At 35.3% G+C, this 23,969-nt stretch overlaps 1 protein-coding gene across 16 annotated transcripts; it reads left to right on the top strand.

Moving 5' to 3' along the window:
• Positions 1-115: 115 nt before the first annotated feature.
• Positions 116-23,628, top strand: sw (cytoplasmic dynein 1 intermediate chain short wing). 16 transcript variants are annotated; one of them, XM_089700284.1, is made up of 17 exons: positions 116-443; positions 2,492-2,622; positions 3,171-3,361; positions 4,527-4,654; positions 6,621-6,653; positions 7,483-7,503; positions 8,242-8,289; positions 10,431-10,568; positions 10,932-11,088; positions 14,242-14,496; positions 14,806-14,923; positions 19,952-20,183; positions 20,505-20,665; positions 20,883-21,023; positions 21,391-21,516; positions 22,070-22,209; positions 22,590-23,628. In XM_089700284.1, exons 2-17 carry the CDS (start codon positions 2,500-2,502, stop codon positions 22,591-22,593), a joined length of 2,016 nt encoding a protein of 671 aa, XP_089556410.1. In that variant the 5' UTR covers positions 116-443; positions 2,492-2,499; the 3' UTR covers positions 22,594-23,628. The 16 variants fall into 16 exon arrangements, with proteins under 16 accessions (XP_089556410.1, XP_089556408.1, XP_089556407.1 ...); XM_089700282.1 differs by having other exon boundaries at positions 10,410-10,568; XM_089700281.1 differs by having other exon boundaries at positions 10,398-10,568.
• Positions 23,629-23,969: the final 341 nt, after the last annotated feature.

The following is a 23,969-nucleotide window of genomic DNA, read 5'->3' as shown; positions in this document are numbered from 1 at the left end:
AGCGCAGCGGCTCAAGATAAAATCGATACGTGAATGGAATTTTTATGTATCTACTTTATAGATCGTAGAACCTCGTAGAACGCACTCGAGTTTTTTTATCTGTGTAAATGAAAACATCATGTATTTGATGACTTCATGTCTGATGTCAATAAAATTTTGAATTGGTTGATTGTAATTTTTTTCTAAATAAATTAGCAAGAATCAGTATTAATTTGAATTAATAGTATAATTATTTAAGATATTCACATTCAGTGCAAGCCCTTGTACTTCGTTTATCTAATTTTAAAGTGGGTGAACGCCCTTATCCCATAACAGGCTTTCGCGGCTCCATAAGAATTTCCATTTTCCCGTGACACAAGAAAGTTTTTTTGCCACGTTCTGTCGGCTTTTTTAAATCCCTGTTACATCAGAATGTTATATATTTAAAGGAAGCCAATAATCAGGTAAATAACAGTTCTTATTAAACTAATTTTTACAATATAAGTCAGATGTTGGTTGCGGTATCATGCAGTTGTCTAAAAATCAATACGAGTGCATGTCATGTATTGTGTTATTCAATAGTTCCTCTTTGATTATTATTCTGGTTTTGTTGCTGAAATAAATGTATTCGACGTTTTATATGTTTATTAATATACGCAGCGAATTATGTTTTTTTTATTGAGTTCAATATTTTTTTATATAAATAAACAATACCTTCTGCTATAATTCACATTTCTAAGGGCCGATTTTTCAATGCCCAGATAAACAGCTAGATAGACTTTATTCTTCAGTTAACAAAATATTCAATTTTTCAATAGACGAATAGGACTTATCTATCCAATAACTACGTTATTTGAGGAATAAATCTATTTGCCGCTCCAACGGCCAGATAGCGCGCTATTCGACTGTTAGGCGTTTGAGTTGACAACTGACGCGTCAAATTTGAGATATTTTCGTATGTCATAACATAGAGCGTAGAATTATTAACAATTAAACCTCTTTCTATATAATTATTATCAATTAAAATCATATTGAAATTGGTGTTTTTGATAGTATTGATGACCATGCCATTGAAAATTTGCCGAACGCTGCCTTTAAGTATGTCGTTTCCATCGTAAAATATATAAATTGAAACACAAATTTAACCAAACTCTTTACTCGAATCAAAACAACAATCAACAATCATAGAAGACAAGTGCACTCCTGACGTGAGTCATAATGACGGTTGTTGACAAATTGCAAGATTTGACTCTATCCCGCTCTAACTTGACTAATTTAATATGTTTGTTTCGCCACTCCGAGAGCAGTGCTGCCAATATGGAAATATTTGGTCAGATAGTTATTCATCAAATAAATCACGATTGAAAAATAGGCGAGCCGTAATGAGTTGGATAAATAATTGAATAAATCTATTCGATGGGTATTTATTAGACTGTTTATCTCGCGATTGAAAAATCGGCCCTAATTGGATTAAGGGTTTATCAAGCAAAAGAGGTGTCCAAAAAAAGACCCAGAATCGACAGTAATGAAATGTGTACCAATGGATTGACAATAAAATATAATATGATGTAGCTGTAGCAGCAATCCTGAAATCGTTATAGTATAGGAGCTAGGAGCAAAATAAAATAAGCAGGGAATTTGTTTCTAAAATAAAAAAATAAGTTTATTATCTAATCAAATGATATCTTCATTAGTCAGCTGACATCAGCTGACCATCATCATCATCAGATCAGTCATCAGCTGACCGCTCTAGCGTAAGGTCTTTGTCACTAGTAAGACGAGAGGAAAATGACCTCTTACGTTTTGAAATGTGATGTATGTAATATTGGAATTAATGAAGTGCTTGCGTTTGTTTATATCAAGATAAAAGTAATTGACAAGGATGCTCTATCAAGGATTTGTTTAATAGTTTCGTTTAACTGAAGATATTTTGAATGCAAATAACTGCTTTTTGAATCGGTTCAATTAAAGAGAATGGAACAAAGCAAGGATAATGTATCAGTGAGTGATGTGGAAGATATAACCAGGCTATTGAAACATACAGATGAAATAGATGCAGGATGAAATTGATATTTATTGTTTTATGGCATTCAAATGCTTTATAAATATAAATTTACAAAGAATAGAAAAAAATTGTGAGGTATCCGCCCCGGAATGGTGCGAAAGGATGCAGGTTCGAGTCCCGCCTCGTGATCGAATTTTTTCTATTCTTTATAAATTTATAGATGCAGGATGTTTGGCTATTGTTGTGGCAAGGGACCTTAATAGGTTGCCGTCTGTGACCATCAATGATGGTGTTAGCGTGAATAATATCATGAGGTGCGATGTAATGTGCTTCACCCTCGATTTGGAAAATGATAAATTACTAACATAGTTTTAAGAAAATGTCACCTGTTTTATTGTATAAATAAAAAATTTTATTATATTTAATCTTGTTTTTTGAAGATATCATCTGAACTTACTATCATACCAAATTACCAATTTTAAAGTGTAAACCGAATTTCGTTGGCAGATACAAAAATGTCGAGCATGTCAGACCGTAAAGCTGAGCTGGAGCGCAAGAAGGCCAAGCTCCAGGCGCTCCGCGAGGAGAAGGATCGCCGCAGGAGGGAGAAGGAGCAGAGGGATGCGGAGGAAGTGATGGTACATTCTTTTTATTTATTTTAATCAGAATAGAGACCGAACTATCATTTGCTTGGTACTGCATTACTCGCTATTGGTAACTTTGCAAGGCAAGACGATTATTGCATACAGATGATGAACGATAAGATATTTGATAAGCTGTTGGGTAAGTTTTAAATAAATAATTATTTAAAAAATATGTAGTAGTATGTGAAAGTTTCAAGTGTTAAAAAAAATATATTTTGGAGACATTCCACTCTGTTATAAAATTGATTGTTGTGACTTTAGTGTTCATTTTTTTCATCAATGCTTTCCCTTATGTTAATTCAGTGGTTGATGCATTAAGAAGACTGACAGACAGAGTTACTTTCGTTTTCTACTTTTATTTATTTAACTAGGTTTTGTTTAGAAACGCTTTTCAATTGTGAAAATACAGAAAAATCATAATTTACCACTAGTTCAGACAGTAGTTTGTATAGAGAAGAACCGGCAAGAAAAACCAAAGTTGCTCAAATAAAAATCATTAGTTTAGATGATTATTTCCCTTCAATTTTAAAAATCATCATCAGATACGTGCAGCGAACACGTCCAGCCTCGACAGCCGGCGGGATCTCGACGAGATGCTCTCTTCCCTGGGCGTGGCGCCTGTGAAAGATGTGCTGTCGTCACTATCTTCGATGACGTCACTAACCCCGCCGCAAACCGCTTCCCCGGACGCTAGTCTACCCCATACGGATAAAGCCAGCTTGCCACCGCATGGGTATGACTTATTTTTTTATCTTTTTGCACCATTTTTTATGTTAGCAGTTTCTGGAATAAGTTTCAATTTAAATTTCGTAAAAACGTTTAAATTTTAATACTAGTAGAAATGGAATACAATTAAAAAGTTGAATAGACTATACTACATTTTTTACCCATGCCTTTTTCGCTAATGAAACTTAAAAAATCACATACACATCTTCTTATATATAAAAATGAATCGGAAAATGTGTTGGTAAGCGCATAACTCGAGAACGGCTGAACCGATTTCGATAATTCTTCAAAAATATGGCAATTCCGTCACGTCATGGAGTAAAATGACGATTTCGGTATTTATTTATAAATCTTGTCACTTCTGTCACGTGTGCTTGGCACACGTTCTCTTTTTACTTGAGTACTTAAGTACAATCTAAGACACAAGTAAGGGCGTTTGTCCACTACAAGGAATTTTACGGTCCGGCATTCCGATTTTTTACGGTCCGGTATGGCACGCCATTAATCTATATACTAGCTTGTGCACTATACGTAATTTTACTGTCCGACATTTTACTTTTCCCTATTCCGGATGGTTTTTTGTGTCTACGAGTCGCTGTAGGTATAATTGTTTTCGAATGCCCACTTGCTTGGATTTTACTGTTTTTACTGCATATGCCAATTGAAAGCAAGCTCTTGTTTTACTTTCTTTTAGTTGGCAATGAGATTTGAGAAGTCGGTATTGTTATTTTATATACATTGACCTATAATTATTATCTAAGTAAGTGTTGGTAAGTTAAAGTTCAAGTGGGAATAGCTTATTAGCTCCTCGTCACCGATTAAAATAAATAAGTGAAACACGCATTTTAAATCTCTTACGGAACTTTACTTTTTATTATAACGAAGTAATATAATATTTCACCTTCTATATTTTTTACTCGTTTCTTGTAAAATGCAAAAACAATCATTTATGATAGCATTATACCGCCAAACTTCCTTGAACTGTACCGCACTGATCCGAGTAAAGACGGACAGGTGCACAAGCAATTCATCGGTTTTTTCATGCCACACCGGACCGTAAAAAATCGGAATGCCGGACAGTAAAATTCCTTGTAGTGCACAAGCGCCCTAACAGTTCAAAAAAGAGAAAACTTACATATTAAAATATTTACACCTCATTTTTTAATTTCTAGACTGGTGAAGAAATCGACGCAACTATTGGTTGTCTCGGTTCAGTCTACAGACATTCCCCCAAAAGAGAACGTCACATATGCGAAGCAGACCCAGACGACCACGTCGGGGGTCACTGAACTGCGTGATGGTAAGTTTCCTTCCATTTTTTATACTAGCCTATAGGTTTTTTTCCCTCCATTTTTTTACTATCCTTGATTATCGTAATTTTTTTTTAATTTGTGTTTTTTTCGTTAGTGAAAAGAATATGGCAATACAATTTTGCATTTCTGTGCAAAACATTTTTTTTTCTCTTGGTTTTGTTTATAAAAAGTTAACATATATTTCTAAAACTATTGCAGTACAATTTAATATTCCTTAAATATTTATGAAATAGGCAAATATGTATAAGTACAATTAATGATTATTTGCAATAATTTAATACTTTGATTCCTATAAATGTGTGTACAATAAGTATGATTGCATTAACATGCCTCTGATTGTCAAATGATGTACATATTTTGATTTTCAAAGGCGGGGACCAATTCTCAAATTACTAATTCCTGTCCAAATTTTACTAATACTTTTTAAAAAACATACTAACATAATATTATACAGATAAAAAATACTATGCATGAGTGATATAGATACCTACATAAATGTATTCTATTATATATTTTCTATAAAAGCAATTAATTTGAGAATTGGTCTGATATGAATTTGACTTAACTGTGATGTCTGGGTGATGGTTTTGTTGTTTTCATTTGCAAATGTAACTTGTGTGTCTGTCACTAATCGAATGAATTAAATCACATTCATTTAACTCATATTTGAACAATTAGTGCAAAACTAAATCTATCAGAATTTGCATTTTGTGTACATCTGTCTCTTTCTCTCATATGGAAATTACTTTTACTAGAGTGAGATGGATTGCTTATAAGTTGTAAATCATTGTTGGCATATAAGCAGTCCTTCTCGCTTAGTGTAAAGCATTATTTTGTGATAGAAAGAGATGTCATTATAGTGAAATGCAAATTTATTTGTATAGATTTGGCTTAGCTATTAATTTATAGTTCCACTATAGTTATTAATTTTTATCTTTTTGCTTTTTATGACAAAATGTTGTCAATCTATTGTTCATATGTTGTCAATCTATTGTTCATTAGTAATTAATTAATTATCTTAGTAATGGAACTATTAATTATGAAAATAATGATATTTAATACAATAACAGAATAAGCAATGATCATATTATATCGTAGACATCGCTTATAATTTTGTGTATAGTCTCGTGTTTGCAAATGAAACCTTGTCGAATAACCAGCGACGTTGTAGTTACAAAGCAGTATTTACTTTTCACACTTCTTGCCTCAGTAGTCTGAATTTGTTAGAAGAAATTATTAGAAATGACATTTTTAGAAACTTAGTCGCATCATTGTTGATTTTTTTGTTGCGTCAATAAATTCCGACTACACGTACTCACGCAATTCTGGAAAAGCTTTCGTGCTATTTTTTTATATTAGAAAATTTACCGTATATAAATGCAGTCAAGGTTCAAATTTGAATAAAAAGTTTCAACATTTGTGTTCAAGCTTCATTGCAATAGCTTTAATGTGTTTAGCTGTTTTTTTTGTTTATGTCACATTTTTTAGGACAATAACATTTTTGTACAGTCTATCAGATAGTTATTTTATTTGGTAGGTTTAAAAAAAATATTTGTTCAGTTTACACTTATTTCTCATCACATCACACTAGTCTGTAAAAATCTAAGAAATCAATGCGAATGCCAAATCCTTGTTTAAACAAATTTCTCCCAGTAAATTCTCTGAATATATGCATCTACCCTCAAAACTTGTCTATTCACAAAAATTTATTCAAGTAAAGTTTCATATTGTATTTTTACAAAATATGTGTTATTCCTTTTTTTCTGGTGAATTATTTAATAATACTGTCTCCAAAAAATTAACAATGGCTGCATTTATAAATCGAACTACCCGACGTGGTGACGTCACAGTACTATGAGTACAACAAAAGTAAATACTGTATGAGTGTCTGGTGCTGTTTGTGTTTGTGCTACCATAAAAAAGGCTGCTCTTCCAATGCATCACCGCTTGCAGGATACATGGAGGACTGGTGGCGGCCACGGAAAGGTAATGTACACTTTATTAACACACTATTACATGGGATCGTGGTTGTGTTTTGCTTGAACTGTGTTAAAACACAGTTCAATCTAAAGATTGAAGAAATTTTTGGTATAAATTATTATGGGTCATTATTTATTAGGTATGTCAGATTCTATGACAGTTATGATGACAGTTCAATAATTAATTTTTTGTTTGAGTGAAGTACTAAGAAAAATAAAAGATTTTTAAAATACATACTTATTCATTTAATATAATATTTTTATAAATAAAAAAGGGCGTTTAGATTTGCAAAAATACAACCACCATTCCTTAACTAAATAACACTACACAGTGACATGGTACATCCATTAAATGGTATTCAAAATTATCCATCTTATCAACACACTAATTTTCCTCATAACGTGGTGATTAGAATGTAAAATTTATTCTAATATTCATTGAGGCAGAAAAATTTGATATATTGTAAAACGTAAATGGGGAAAAAAATTGGTTGTAAGTATTTTCCATAATAATAGGCAGAACTGTATAATCATTATTAGTAACATTTTATATTTTAAATGTAAAATATCAGGAGGAATTCTAAAAATACAGTCACCACCTCTTATCACTTGAAAACTGCATGAGAATCTAAATTAGTGATCAGTTATTTTGGAAAAATAATAATTTCATCTGAATGTTTCGATTGGGCATGTTGAATCAATGTTGGGAGTTGCATGGTCTAACACTACCAGAAGTTAGTTAATACGATTATGATTAATGGATAATTATAAAATATTTTACTATTTAGAATCCTAAAGCTATTTACTGATTTTATTGTTAATTTTTGTCCCAATAGCCCACGCGACAGACTACTACGGTAAGTCATTATTCCTCCTGTACGCTTCCGTAACACATTACTCTATCTGTCGGTGAATAACATGGTGCCGGTCTAGTCTAGATCTCATCGGATCTGTATATAGAACTACTATCACGCTTTTAGACTCTTACTAACATTTCCCGTACACCAAAGTGCTCGAATCGAAGTTCGGAAGTTTCGAGAAGTTTGGTGTCCCACAGGGGTCGATATTTGGACTAATGATGTGGTAATTACCAACCAGAGTGGCCTTCCAGAGTTCTCCACGTGGTCTCTGAACCACAGGCCACAGTATATAGCACAGGAATATTATATGTCTATTATGGTGGTGGTATGGGGATCGCCATATCATTTCACTCACACTTCCAATTATACTAACAATACATTGCACAGGTTTAACGCATTCGGACCCATTTTATTCAACTTTCAGACTGGATTGGTATTTAGTGATCACAATTATAATTATACTTTGCGTTTCAATAAGGATTGGTTCAACCAAATTTTTATCAACTACATTCACCATAGTCCATAACTATATGTTTTGTTCACGCGCGTAATTCTTCTTGAAATGCATCCGAATGGATTGTTCTTAAATATGCAGTCTCAGAGTTACATCAAATGGAGTCAAAGACCATGCTGTATATTACATAGCAATTGTTATTACGCTCCTATGTGTAGTCATTTAATATTGTTTTTGGTCGAAAGATACTGACATGATTTATTTTTTCCTCCCTTTTCAAGACGAGTACAATCTAAACCCGGGTTTAGAGTGGGAGGACGAGTTCACAGGTAGGTCTCAAATCCGAACCACAGACGACCTTAGCCTGTGCCACTGTCACCTTAGCATGTATGTTCGACTTACCCCTCTTCGTATATGTAACGCTATTTATCAGTAGTTGCTAACATAACATGGCATTATACTCTTAAGTGTCAATATATACAGGTTCTATATACAGGTTATAGTTTTAGGGAGATTATTTTTTGTGAATTAGTAACTGTATTCGGAAGAAAAACTTGGTGGGCGCGAAAGAAATCTTAATTTACAGGCTTTTCAAATCGATTTTGCCTCATTACAAATTCTTATGGTAAAATTATAATAAAAACTGACTATAATATGCTAGATTATACCTGTATGTATTGGCATTTGGTGACAATTCTTAATTATACATTATATTTATCTAATATACAAGTATAATGTTTTGATTAATATGCATGCAACAAAAATAATATATTTTTTATGCATGACATTTATGTCATTGTCTCATGTTTAGGTATTTTTATATTTTATTTATTTATTAAATATATCTCTCAGTGGAGAGCTCGGGAAGTTTTTTTTTTTCATTATTTTAAGATAATATTAAGGCTTTCTGTTACAATTTGCTTTTTAAATCCCGTGTGTGAACTTTTTTCTAGATATTCATTAAAATTTGAAATCTACATTTTATACACTCTTGACACGTATCAAGAATGAATCTGCCTGCTTTTTGCATTAGCCACATTTTTTTTATATTTTTTCAAATGTTATTATTGCATACTATACCCGTTGTAAAACATCTAAGTTACTAGCAGAATGATTCTAAGAGAGGTGATGATAAATCAAAACTAATTTAAAAGATGTTGTTGATAATTGTGAACCGACTCAGGTCCTGTTTTTTAAATTTATTTCTATATAAAATTCTTCAAGAATTTTCATGAATCGACATTCAACGCTACTAATCTGCCCCTTAGCTTAGAGTGTACGAAAGAATACTTTCTGTTATTTTTTTATCAAGAAAAAATACAAAAAAATGTACACTCGAAACGTTGTAAAAATTTAGTGCTTCATGTGTTAACAAAACGCAGGGGTTCATGCTGAATGATCTATTTGGGACATCTTCTTCAAAATTCAAAATTCTTTCTTATTTATAACTTGAATCATTAAAGAACAAAAATAATTGAATCATCAAAGATAAAAACACTGGATTTAAATATAATTATTGGCTTGGTGTTTTGGCTACTTAATCCTAGCAACTATAATAGGAAGTACATATAAAGATTTCACTAAATACTTTAATGACTCATGTTATAAATTACTTTTGGATTAGGTCAAGCTTTCAAATAGTTACATATCACAGCTAAATTTCTTACCAGTTTGAAGTCTACGTCCATTCCATGGTTTTGGAGATAGAATTGATATAATGTTTGTAATAAAATGAGAATAAATGAAGGAAAAGAGTAAAGTTATATCTGTCATCAATTCATTGAATCTTAATGGATAATTAATTGGAAGAGACGTAGACTTTGCAGTTTATATTATTCGTAAATCGATTCCACTATATATTATTTATAGGCAAATTAAAATGAATAATGACAGAAGTTTTCTACTTTTCGTAGATACGTAAAAGTTGCCATAAATAATGTATGCTTTCTTTATATTGAATTTATTAAAAATTATAATATAAACTGCACCAAATGTTTTGATTTATTAAAATCTTTCATTTCGCTAGTAGTTAAAAGTAGAGCTATCTTCATATGCATTTTATGACACAGTTATTCACATATTATAACACGTTGTTTCGTGAAGTTTGTCCTAATAAAGATAATAATCGCTTACCGTTCAACAAACAGTTAAAATGATTATAAGAAAACTTTATTAAACTTCACGAAGCATACACCCCTGGCTGACATACTCTTGACGGCATCGAAAGGTGTCTAATCCTTGTCAATCGGTTGAATACTAAAATTTTAAACATGCGGGTAGTCGTAACATTAACAATCAAACTACCCACTAAAATTGAAAAAAATAAAATAAACGTAAGACGAGGTAGAACCGGCAAAGAGGTAAAGTAAGTCAGCCAGCGCATGGCACAAGGCCGCAGCCCGCCCGCCGCAAAGGGCCATTCTTATTCACCGTCCAGTGCTTACATTCGACGGGGACGGCGCGCGGCAAGGTGACGAAGAGGACGCGGCGTTCCACGGCAAGCTGCCGCCGGGCATCCTGCCGCACGGCCTGCCCACCGTCAAGGAGGTGCAGCCGGCCGTCACCGCCGCGCCGCAGGACAAGAAGGAGGAGGAGAAGGAGAAGAAGAGTGAGTCCGATGTATAAAATAATAACAGTTTATTAATCTAAAGACGATAATGATTCAGCGTTTTCTGTTCGGGGTCTAAATTTGGAATCTTTTTTATCAAACTTTCTAAAACCATTCTTAGTTATAATTACAAAATTTCTACTTTTTTAAAAGTTATATATTTTATAGAAGTCTTTATAAATTAAGAGTTCGTAAGACTTTTAATTTACGAAACAAGAAATATTACTCTTCGTAAATTAAAGGTATCATCTTGGTTCTATAGCACTGTACCATTTTTAGCAGCCTATTTACGGAACAATATTAGTAAATCTACTACTATGATTTACCCTTAAATATTATCATTAGCATTGTATTCACTCCCAGTCCGCGAGCTGAGCAACGACGAGAAACAGACGATAATGCTGTCGGCGGAGTTCCAGAAGTTCGTGAGTCGCGCCGGCCGCGTCATCGAGCGCGCGCTCGCGGAGAGCGTCGACATCTACACGGACTACACCGGCGGGGGGGATAACGAGAATGCGCAGTTAGTTGCTCACTACCCTTGCTTGTTTGAAAAATATAAGCTACTTGTTTTTAGGGTTCCGAACCTTAAAAGGAATAAATGTAACCCGACACTATGTTGTCCGTTTGTCACTTGGCCGCTTTTATTTTTATTGTAATAATTGCTTTTTCAAAATATTGACTTTCATTTTATATTGTTTGAGTTAAAAAAATCGTATAAGTAATAGGGTAAACCACCCAAATATTGGCACTTTAAGCAGCTACTTCACAAAACCGGTGTTTGCATGAACAATTATGTTTTAATTAAGAAAAAACATTTATACTGATATTCTAATCTATGGAGAATATTATAATGTACTTTTCAATTCAGACTAAAAAATATTTACTAGATCTTAAGTAGGGCTTTCAAAGTGTATACTATGACATTTTAAAGTTAATTTGTACCCAAGAAGCTTATATCTTATACACTGGAGATTTCGGTATGAACATTTGACGTGTAACAAGAAAATTGTTGTGTTCTATCACTTTCACACCTAACTTGGTATTGCCACTGTTAATACGAAGTTTTCCCAAGGCTACTATGTATGCTGTAATATTCTGTGCAAAAGGTTAGTTTTTGTACATGAGTTTGTTGATAAATTGCCAACAACGTCATTCAGAATCATTGTTGGATGTGACAATTATTATTTTTGCTAAATAAAATAAATATCTGAACCAATTATTAAAAAGCGATATTCCCTGATTATGGGTAGTTACCATAATAAAATTGTAGCAACTCTCACTTTGACAATATGACATAAGTGTCAAAAAAATTGCGTCGCTTCGAATATTTAAGTTAATAATTAATATTGTTGCGTATTTAATAAATATTTTCCGAATATTAATAATGTATTGCATTGTGAAAAATTGCAGAAGTTTTTGGACACCAAATTCTGGCCTATAATTTCACAGGCAAGTGTATATTTACGTTATTTACAATATTCCTCAATACTCATGCATTTACCTGTTTAGAATCATTTTAATGGCAAAAATCGTCAAATTTATCATCATTTTACTAAGCAATCATGTTAAATTAGTTCTTTTCCTAATACTTTCATCATTTTTCAACAAGTTTTCAACAAACAAATTTAACAAGTAAGGTAACCATGATGATGGGTTTTTACGGATAGCGACGATAATATATTGCTAAACAATATTATGATGAACATTTAGAACACCATTTTAAAAAATTTTATACAAGTAATGAAACAACACACGACATCGGTATTGCACTCACATATTGTGGTTTGTTCTTTTTTACATTGAAATTTATAATTTTTAACCTAATATTTTTTGTTTTACGTATTTCAGCTTTCCAAAAATGAAATAAAAAGAAATAAATGGCTGTCCATAGTGCCTATCAAGGGTAAAATTTATCAACATGCCAGAATATGCAGTTTGCATTTTAAGCCTGAGGATTAAGGTCCAGAAAAAAAATACCTTTTGAAAAGTGCTATACCTTTTTATTTACCACATTCTTGTTACTGCGTCTCAACTGATAAAGTAATTTTAATTATATTATAATTAACCACCATGAAACCATTAGTAACCGTAAGTACAGCTCCTGAAAGACATACGAATTTCTGAGAACTGTAATATCGCATCGTTACCACACATCAACACTAGCGATGCAACTCTCCCTTTGGAATATTGAAAAGTTTTAGACTGAAGCTTGAGTAACCAAAACGATGTTTTAATGTATGTAGCACTCATATTCTTCTTCTTATATATAAAAATGAATCGCAAAATGTGTTGGTAAGCGCATAACTCGAGAACGGCTGAACCGATTTCGATAATTCTTTTTTTATTATATTCCTTGAAGTACGATGATGGTTTTTATGTAGAGAAAACGTAAATATGTACCACGGGCGAAGCCGGGGCGGACCGCTAGTTTTAATTAAAAAATCGTAGTATGAGATCAAAAGTTATCAAGCGTTATTTAAAACTATCATTCTCTACCAATTAAAATGGTATGTACCTATAAAGATGATAATTATTCATGTAAGTTGACCAGTAATATTATAATATAAATACTGTTAAAAATATATGTCGTTATTATTTATAGACCATGATTTTTAGTTTTTTTTTTATTTCGAAAAATCCTGAATATACAAACCAGTGTGGTCACCTACAGAAAGAGACAAAAAACAACACTGACGTCATTCAAGGTTATATTTTCTTGTGACAAGTTAATGGTCATAGTGCAATCTCCAGTGTATTAGATATAAGCTTCTTGTTTGTACCATTCATAAATTGACAGAAATTAATTTTGAAATAAACAAAACAAAAGACTTTGTTAAAAGAAATGTCACATTTATTTGTAGAGGAACATACCATTCCAGTTGGAACGCTTATTTTTAAATATGGTTTTAGACAACCAAAAAACCTACTTAAATAAAACATAGAACAATTTTAGCTTACGATTATCTTACATTTAATTAAATCACAGCTCTGGTTGAATGAGATCATAAGTAATTTTTAAGTTTCAATTAACATTTTTGTGTGCCAATAAAATGGATAAACAGATTTTTAACAGCCCAATTGTTGGCATACCACAAATAACTAAAAGTTGGCGGTTAAATTTTAAAATAATGTTTAAAAAAGGCAGTTCATACATTCAATAATATGACAAAATGAATATGCATACGAAAAACACAACGGAATTGCAATTTCTTTTGAGTTCATGATAGCTCTTACCTTAGTAAAAAACGAATATTTTGAATATTGTTGCCACACAAGTCCCGGCTTGTCAAACAGATGGTTGATACGCCGCAATATTTTAAGAAATAAAGAACATTGTTTGCTAGTTGAGTAAAGAATGATACGCTACTTATTAATTTCTACTACAAAATTTATACTGGCTATAAAAAAATCTTAATTTTCTTAAAAAACTGGAGCCTGCCAATAAATTGGTAGAGTGCCAATAATAGGGTGGTTTACCCTATACGGGCATTTCTCCGCAACTCGACGTCAAGCGCCTAATCGTATTAGTATTCTAATATGTCATTCATAGGGGGAGATACTTTAATAATAATTTTTCGTACAATATCCCATTCGGTATTGATTTATTAAAGATTTTTTATCAAACTAATTTCTTCAAATAAAAAAAAGTGTTAAGAATGTTAATGTTAACCAGGGACGACAAGTCGGACGCGCGTCTGTCCCTGGTGCGCACGTTCCACGACGAGCGCTGGTCGCGCGGGCGCTGCGTCACGTGCGTGGACTGGTCCTCCGCGCACCCGGAGCTGCTGCTGGCCGCGTACCACAACAGTGACGACGCGCCGCACGACCCGGACGGGGTCTGCCTCGTGTGGAACACCAAGTTCAAGAAGTCCACCCCGGAGGATATCTTCCACTGCCAGTCGCCGGTCATGAGCGCCACTTTCGCCAGGTATGTATCAAGGAACTATTGTAATGGTGATTATGAACCACATATAAAAGAATAGCATTATATAATGGTAATTATTATGTAATGCTATTACAATAAATATGGAGAACTGTAGCAAAAAGAGATGCTTTGCAGGTTTCAAAATAAGGTATTCGAACATAATAATTATTAAAGAATTATTGACAACATAAGTATACAGTCATGGTTCTGTAATAGAGAAATTCCTATTGTTTTCTGCAACTATCAGCAGCTTACAAATACATTTCTTACCAAATCAACCTTATTTATTAACTTATTTCTAATTTTCTGTAGGTTCCACCCCAATCTAATCCTGGGGGGTACATACTCTGGTCAAATCGTGCTGTGGGACAACCGTGTGCAGAAGCGAACGCCTATACAAAGGTCGCCACTATCTTCATTAGCACATACTGTAAGTATTTCAAAATTACTTGAATTTTATGTGATAAATCAAATACAACTTGACCATTGACTCGTCTCGACCCTTGTGCATTTTTTATTTTCAAGTTGGCAAGTTGGTTCATTGGCTGGCAACTCTTTAACTACTACACTTCAGCTCCCAACTCAAAGTATTATTTTCATAGTAAAAGTTTAAAAATTTAAAGTGATTGTGTTTGCACAGTGTTTTTAAACTCACAAGGAATCACATCAGTTGTTTTTCAAACAATACTCGAACTGCAAATACGGATTTTCGTACGAAGATAAGTTACATTTATATACCCACTTTTGAAAAGTGCTGTAAAGAAGAACCAGAACTACCCTCGAAATTAATTCTAACACATTTGTCAAACTCAACTGACACTGTCTTTGTCAAATCCATCTGACAACGTCATTTCTTGTCTCTGATAGAGCGGTGGGGTTGCCATCTTGTAAAAATTTACCAAGTTTTTGGGAATATTTGAAAAATGAGCACCTGCAAAAAATGCACAAAACAAATTAAAACTAGTGACCTCAAAACTTGTTCGAAGTGCAAAGCTGCATTCCACTACCAATGCTTAGGAGTAACTGCAGAAAATTTCGCCAAAGAATCGAAGTCCTATAAATCTGCGTGGAAGTGTACTGACTGCAAGATAATTGACAGGCCTGGCGAGGGTCCCCTCACCAGCCCCTCACTCGCCGCTAATCTAACCAGTGCTAGCTCTCCTATTGCATGTAGCTTCGAAGATATAAAACAGTACTTTAATTGCAAACTTGAAGAAACCCTGAAAAAACACCACTGTGATATTCGCCGCGATCTCTCTGCTGAAATCTCTGATACCCGTTTGAAGATTCAGGAGCTTACAGAAAGTGTCAACTTTATGTCTGCTAAGTACGAACAATTGAGGGAAGCTTTGGAAAGTAAAACTAGAACTATTGAGGAATTGCAATCGGAAAATAAGGAGTTGCACCTTGAAGTTGGAGGCCTGCGCACTCAAGTTGGGGATCTATCTTCCCGACTGGAACAATTTGAGCAACAATCACGTGACTGCAACTTAGAAGTCCAGTGTGTCCCTGAACACAGATCAGAAAATCTTAAGACTGTGGTTTATCAACTCGCTGCCACTGTGGGACACAACCTGACTGAAAACCAAATAGTTAACTTTCACCGAGTTGCAAAACTTAACAAGGACTCCGCTAGGCCCAGGTCTATAATAGTAAAGCTCTCTAGCCCCCTGGTTCGCGATTCATTTATAGCTGCTGTCAAGACATTCAATAAAGTCCACACTGACGATAAGTTGAACTCATCTCACTTGGGTATTGCCACCGATGAAAAAAAGCCCATCTACGTGTGTGAACATCTAACCCCTGCTGGCAAACAACTACATGCCGCTGCTAGAAAGGTTGCTAGAGAAAAGAAGTTCGACTTCGTGTGGGTGCGTAACGGCAAAATTTTTATGCGTAAAAACACAACCTCTAAGAGCTTTATCGTTAAGGACTTAAGCTCTTTAAATTCAATTTGATTTATCTTCTTTGCTTTTATTTTCACATATTTCGATGGTTTTATTAATCAACGATAATAATAAAAAGTGTAACCTTAAAATATTGTACCAAAATGTCAGAGGACTCAGGACTAAGACCGATGTTGTACTGACCAATGCATTAAAACAGGACACTGACATCATAATATTAACGGAAACGTGGTTGAATGATTCAGTGTACGACCATGAATTATTGGACAATAGGTATTCCATATTTAGACGTGACAGATCATCCACCAGCAGTATTAAACAAGAGGGGGGAGGGGTTCTTGTCGCTATTTTAAGTAAGTATGAACCAGTTCGCTATTTTAAATGGGAAACAACTGATGAAGATCTCTGGGTAATCATTAAATTTAAAGACGGCGGTATTACTCGTACTCTATGCATAAATGCATTATATATACCTCCTCCCGCTAATTACGAACGCTTCGACAGGATTTTAACTAATATTTCACACATTATTCAGCATAAGCTGCCCTCTCACTGTCTTCTTCTGTTAGCTGGTGATTTTAATCTACCAAATTTGTCATGGCACTTCGACCACAGTACTCATTCACTTTCACCAAGTTGTAATAATTCATCAATAGAAAATCTTTTTGTAGATACTCTCTCGTTTAATAATCTTCACCAAGTAAACTCTGTTCCTAACATAAACGGAAAGACGTTAGATCTTATTATAACGAATGTCACCAACGTTTTCATTGTTCGACAATGTGATGATCCTCTTGTAGGTACTGACAGATACCACCCTGCTCTAAGTATTACCATGAAATTTAAGCCGCCAAAACGAGTTAAGATTAAAGCATTACCATTTCTTAATTATTCCAAAGCTAATTTTTCACGCATCCTCCAAGAGTTGGATACTGTAGACTGGAATACGCATCTTAAATCTAATTATTCGGTTGATGACTCTGTTGATAATTTCTACTCTGTCCTAAACAACATTATACAAAAACATACTCCATTATCTAATCCAAGGAAAAATAACTACCCTTCATGGTTTAGCCTTCCCTTAATTAAAGCCTTAAAAGAAAAGGCCAAATTTCATAAGAGATTTAAGGCGTATGGAAATCCCAGAGACCACGTCACATTCAAAATGTTGCGCAAGCGATGTGACGATATGCTTTCTCATTGTTTATCTCAATTCAAAGCAAATGCTAAATCCCACATTAAAAATAACCCTAAATATTTTTGGACATATATAAAATCTTTGAGATCCAATAGCAATGAAATTCCGGATGAGATGTATCACAATAGTCAAGTGGCTAGGGGCGGGCAGCAGATTTGTGATTTATTTGCGAAATACTTCCTAACAATTTACAACAATAATGCCAATAACTCTTCAGTACGTGTCAATTCTCCTAGTCTTGTGGGTTCCCTTGGCTCCTGTACCCTTGCTAAATCTGAGATTTTAAAGTCCCTGAAGAATATCGACGCTAGTAAGGGTCCTGGACCCGACGCTATACCACCTATGTTCATAAAAAATTGTGCCTCCCAGTTAGTTACTCCTCTGCATATAATTTTTAACAAGTCACTAGATGTCGGTGTTTTTCCAAGTAAATGGAAAACAGCTTACGTCAAACCGACCCACAAGCATGGCGACCACAGTGATGTGACTAACTATAGACCGATTTCTATTCTCTCCTCCTTTGGCAAAGTTTTCGAATCAATGATCCAAAAAATATTATATTCCCACTTCAAGTCCCAAATTAGCTGTCATCAACACGGGTTTCTACCAGGGAGGTCCACTGCTTCGAACCTTATGGCGTACGTCACTCATATTTACAGAGCTCTTGAAAGCAAATTTGAAACACATGCGATTTATACAGATTTCTCGAAAGCGTTCGACGTTGTCAACCATGAGATCCTCTTAGATAAACTTGGTCGGGCTGGCATTTGCGGTTCTCTCCTCAGGTGGTGTGAGTCCTACCTGCGAAATCGCTCCCAACTTATTGCCATTCGAGGCTATACTTCACAGCCTATTTTAGTTCCCTCTGGCGTACCGCAGGGATCCCACCTCGGACCTCTTTTCTTTATTGTATTTATTGATGACCTTTGCTCTGTAATAAACTCTGAGTACAAACTTTATGCAGACGATTTAAAGATCTATAGAACCATTCGTGATAGCGAGGATGTTAATGCTTTGCAGAACGATATTGATAATGTTACTAAATGGTGCGAATCAAATAAAATGATTCTTAATGCCTCCAAGTGTTACCACATCAAGTTCACTAGAAGCTCAAAATTGAATAGTGTTTCTTATAAAATAAACGACGCTCAAGTAAAAGAGGTCTCGAGTTTACGAGACTTGGGTGTTATAGTTGATAAAAAATTGGATTTCAGAGAGCATATTGATCACATAACCCGTAAAGGGGCAAGATTTGCGGGATTTGTGATCCGACAAACTAAAGCCTTCAAGGATCCAGAAATTCCCGTCATACTCTTCAATTGTTACGTTCGCTGTCTGCTTGAATATTGTAGTCAGGTCTGGTGCCCATCTTACACAGTCCATGTCAATAGAATTGAAAAACTTCAAAAGAAATTCCTATACCATCTTACGTATACCAATAACCTCTGCCGACGCTTAACCACCTATAATTCTAGGCTTGAACACTATAATATGACTTCCCTAGTTATAAGGCGTAAGTCAGCGGACATGGTCTTCTTATACAAGGTTCTTCATGGTTTGGTGGACAGTCCTGATCTGCTTGGTCTCCTAAATTTTAACGCGCCAAGAATTGGTTCCCGTATCCACAATCATAAGACCTTTAACTTAAATCTATGTCGCACTAAATACGGCCAAAATTCACCTATCAACCGTATGTGTACCACTTATAACACTGTCTGCCATGATCTCGACTTGTTTAATGCATCGGTCAGTACAATCAAAAAATTTTTCTTTTCTCTACCAAATATGTAACTAATATTATGTTTTAATTGTTATTTTTAATTATTATTATTATAAGTGTATATAAACCTATATAATTGTTGCATGTTGTATTCGCTCTTAGAAGGCCGTCCAACTAAAAGTCACAAAGATTATGATTGTATTTTCACTATTTCTTAATGTTGGAACGTCCAGTTAGCGGACCGAATAAAAAAAAAAAAAAAAAAAAAAAAAAAGTTGGGTTGTAATTTAAAAAAAAATACTTATTTAGTTTAACTTGTTTGTGGCGCTACAATTTTTATGTTATTGTGTAATAATTTTATGATATTCAAACATGATTTCCGGGATAAAACCTATCCTATGTCCTTTCTCGGGTATCAAAATATCTCTATACCAAATTTCATGCAAATTGGTTCAGTAGTTTAGGCGTGATTGAGTAATAGACAGACAGAGTTACTTTCGCATTTATAATATTATTTATTTATTTAGAATTTCCAACAGAGGATACAGATTACATTAGTATGGATTTTTACAATTCTATACTACAAATACTATAATTTTACAACTGTGCATTACTATCATATCTATTCCTCAGCACCCAGTCTACTGCCTCTCCGTGGTAGGCAGTCAGAACGCACACAACCTGATCTCCGTGTCCACGGACGGGCGCATGTGCTCCTGGTCCCTGGACATGCTGTCACAGCCGCAGGAGACCCTGGAGCTGCAGCACCGCCAGAGCAAGGCGGTAGCGGTCACCTCCATGGGCTTCCCGCATGGGGATGTGAACAATTTCGTGCTGGGCAGTGAAGACGGGAATGTGTATACGGGTGAGTTGTAGAAAATTTAAAAAGTTTTGTGACAAGCGTTTGATATGGTTACTCTACCTTTTGTCGATATGAAATTACGTAGGAATGTTGATTGCGAGGCGTGTATTTATAAAACTGTTGTTTGGCAGTTGCTTGTCATATTTTAACCAATAAATCGTTTAAACAACTTTTTGGATATTAATTTAATTTGGGGTCCCTCAAGGGTCAGTATAAGGTCCTCTGAATTTTTTTTTTGTGAATTTGTTATTAATGTGTGCACCCCGGTCGTGGAGCGGATTATTGGCCGTTCTAAACATCTAAATATCACAAATGTCGCGTCAGGTTGCCGCCACGGGCAGCGCGCGGGCGTGACGGAGTGCGTGGAGGCGCACGCGGGCGCGGTGACGGCGGTGTCGTGCCACGCGGCCGCCGGCCCGCTCGACCTCTCGCACCTCTACCTCACCGCCTCCGTCGACTGGAGCGTCAAGCTGTGGAGCCTCAAGGTACACCACTCTGCATTTATGACGTCATCAACATCGTCATGATTGTCTTCAACATCAGCTTCAACATCCTTGTTATTTTTATCATAATCATCAGTAATTTATCACAATTGCTCTACGTTATAAGCTGATGAGATGTCTGATGTGCTACTGTGGACTAAAACAACACATAAACTAATAAAAAAACACTTCTATTTAAACAAACGTTTGTCCCCTGCAGGAGTCGAAAGCGCTGTACTCGTTCGAGGACAGCGGAGACTATGTGTCGGACGCGCGCTGGTCGCCCGTGCACCCGGCGCTGTTCGCCGCCGTGGACGCGGCGGGCCGGTTGGACCTGTGGAACCTGAACCGGGATACTGAGGTGAGTGGCCAGGGGACTGACGGGAGAAGATACGTGGATATAGTGACAGGGGACTGTTGAAAGGAATTGTAGGAATGATGCCAGGGGACTGATGAATGCTGTACGCAGCTGTGAGCTCGCGGTGATAGTACCAGGGGACTGGTGAATGTTGAGTGCAGCTTTGGACACGTGGGAATGATGACAGGGGACTGACGATTGTTGAACGCAGCTGTATACATAGCTAGAAAACTCTTTTTAGCTTCAGACAAATCTGGATACATAATGCTAATTGCTATAGCAAATTTCTTTTAATCAACGAAACCAATGACAAACGAATTAAATGTACACTGTACACAGATTATTATAAATCTTTGAATGTACGTGGCAGGTGCCGATAGCGTCCATAAACGCGGAGGAAGGTGCTGCGTTCAACCGCGTGTCGTGGTCGCCGAGCGGCTCGCTGCTCACCGCCGGGGACGACGCCGGCAAAATATGGGTCTACGAGCTCGCTGAGGTGAGATTTTAGCGTCTACCTGCCCTTTTAGCAAAAAAACACGCCTTTTTTCTATTGAAAATAAATAAATAACACCCGCCTGTCCCTTCACGTAGTCGTGGGAGCAACTTGACTTGCCTATCTTCTAAACTCACCCCCTTTATATTGAAAAGAAATAGATAAATAACCCCCCCTCCTTCCCTTTCCCGTAATCATGGAAGTTGTTAAGAGCTTGTCGTCCTAGCAATTTTAACACCCCCGATCTATTTAGTACTATTTATAGTAATAACAGCTTGATTATTGGTCGTTTTGTGACTTTTTTTCATAAAAAAATTGTTTGTCTGTAAAGTCGGTTTACTGACGATAGTTGAACGTTACAACGTCCGATTGTGTTTCTTTGTCGCTCGTTCCGCGCTCTCGCTTGCACTTCAAGCCTTACACGGAACGCCTCAGAACGAGGTAACGCCGCATGAGTCATGTTTTTTCGTGCGTGCAGCCGGCTCTATCGAATTATAAGACGTTGTCACGTCAAAAATCTTCCTATTCATATATTATGTGTGTCTCACGCTCGCAGCAAGTGTACCAGCCGCGTCACGACGAGTGGACGAAGCTCGTGTACACGCTGCAGGAGCTGCGCAACAACCAGATGGACGAGGAGACCGACCGGCTCAGCGTCGCCAGCGGCCCGCCCTCGCTCGGTGCCAACCCGCTCAGGTGCAATCACACAGACATACACGCACACACACATATAACAAGCAACATGCGACACACACACACACACACACATACGGCACGCACCCGTACGTATACAAACACATGATATAACACACGCACATGCACGTATACACGCACGTGATATAACTCACACACATACAACAACAAACATACGACACGCACAAATACACACACACACACGCATCACGCATCCGCGTGTGTCCAAACACATGATATAACACACGCACATGCACGTATACACGCACGTGATTTAACTCACACATACAACACGCACCCGCGCGTATACAAACACATGATATAACACACACACACACACAACAAGAATCCACGTAAATATGGATTAACTTAAATGATTCCAGATAACTGATGCGCTGGGACATTCGCTGCGGGTGGAAACTATAGGGCACAGGAATGACTGATTGATACGAATGAGACTAAACAGAGACGGTCGGATTTTGTTCATTTTCTAGCAGCTCGTACGTTTACTTCGTTTTTTAAGTCTGAAATATTCTTTTGGTGCGAATATTTTAAGTTTTATTTAATTAGATTTAAGTGTATGTTTTGCAATCTTTGAGATTAAGTTTTTTGTATAATTTGGGAAGTAAAAATTTGGCTACGCTTGTGTGTCATTTTCAATGTGAATTGATTGATGTGTCGATATTTCATTGTTGATTATAGTTTATACCTATATAGCATATCTATCGTGTCGTAGAATTTTAAATTTTTAATAAAAAGACAGTAAATTATTTTTATATAAATGAATAATTAATAATGAATTGTTGACATTGCAAGACGAGTCACCCCAGTAATGGATGAAAATAAAATCTACTCAAGTATTAAATACTATAATATTCTTATTAGTAAATGTTAAAATTATTGTCTCCAATCTATCTCAAATTATGCTGCAAAGGTTAACACAAATAATCTATAAACTAGTGAATATTTCATGTGCTATTATTAATAATGCAAGCAACTGTTTTTAAGTAGACCATAGACGTTACTACTATAACAATCCATTTAAGTAATAAACCATAAAAGTCGATAAATTTACGTAAAAAATACACGCATATTAAACAACTATCACCATCTAATCGTTAATTATTGAATATGCATAATTAATAGACAATTTGTATTCTGTTATTTGTCTATACCATAAGCACAAGATCTTACAAATTTTACGAATCATAGACAATATAATAATACTATCGTACTCTCTATTGGATATCCTTCAATGATAATAAAATCCTAGTTTAGAACAATGTTTATAAAAAGATGTAATTATTGTTAACAAACATGTTATATGTGTAAAATTATTTATTTTAAACAGGTATAAGTTTAGTTGATCTAATACTGTATTAGTACTTATGCTTGGAACAGAATAAATGTATTGCTTATGCATTTGGTATTTTATTTAGCACCTCAGTTTCCTGCACAATTTTTATCCTGTCTGTTTTTTAAAGATTAATATTAAATAGATTTTCTGTGGTTCAGTGATCTATTTACTACCAGCGGTCCGCCTCGGCTTCGCCCGTGGTACATATTTACGTTTTCTCTCCATAAGAACCATCCTCGTACTTCAAAGAATATAATAAAAAAAGAATTATCGAAATCGGTCCACCCGTTCACGCGTGATGCCGTGACCAAGGAAAACGGGTTTCATTTTTAATATACATATAATATAGATTTTAAAATTATTTACGGACTTTATTAGGGCAATACAAAATAAAATTAACTTAACA

Source organism: Colias philodice, chromosome 10 (assembly GCF_061535455.1).
Source record: "Colias philodice isolate Cphi_HAF_F1 chromosome 10, ilColPhil1 Martin Lab GWU primary, whole genome shotgun sequence".
NCBI lineage: Eukaryota > Metazoa > Arthropoda > Insecta > Lepidoptera > Pieridae > Colias > Colias philodice.
This window is presented reverse-complemented; position numbering and strand designations above follow the sequence as displayed.

Excerpts from the sequence above, each read along its gene's own strand:
- sw (XM_089700281.1), top strand. The coding sequence starts at position 2,500 with ATGTCGAGCATGTCAGACCGTAAAGCTGAGCTGGAGCGCAAGAAGGCC. Across the intron at positions 2,623-3,170 it reads GGGATGCGGAGGAAGTGATG|ATACGTGCAGCGAACACGTC; the intron begins GTACATTCTTTT and ends AATCATCATCAG. Across the intron at positions 10,569-10,931 it reads GGAGGAGAAGGAGAAGAAGA|TCCGCGAGCTGAGCAACGAC; the intron begins GTGAGTCCGATG and ends ATTCACTCCCAG.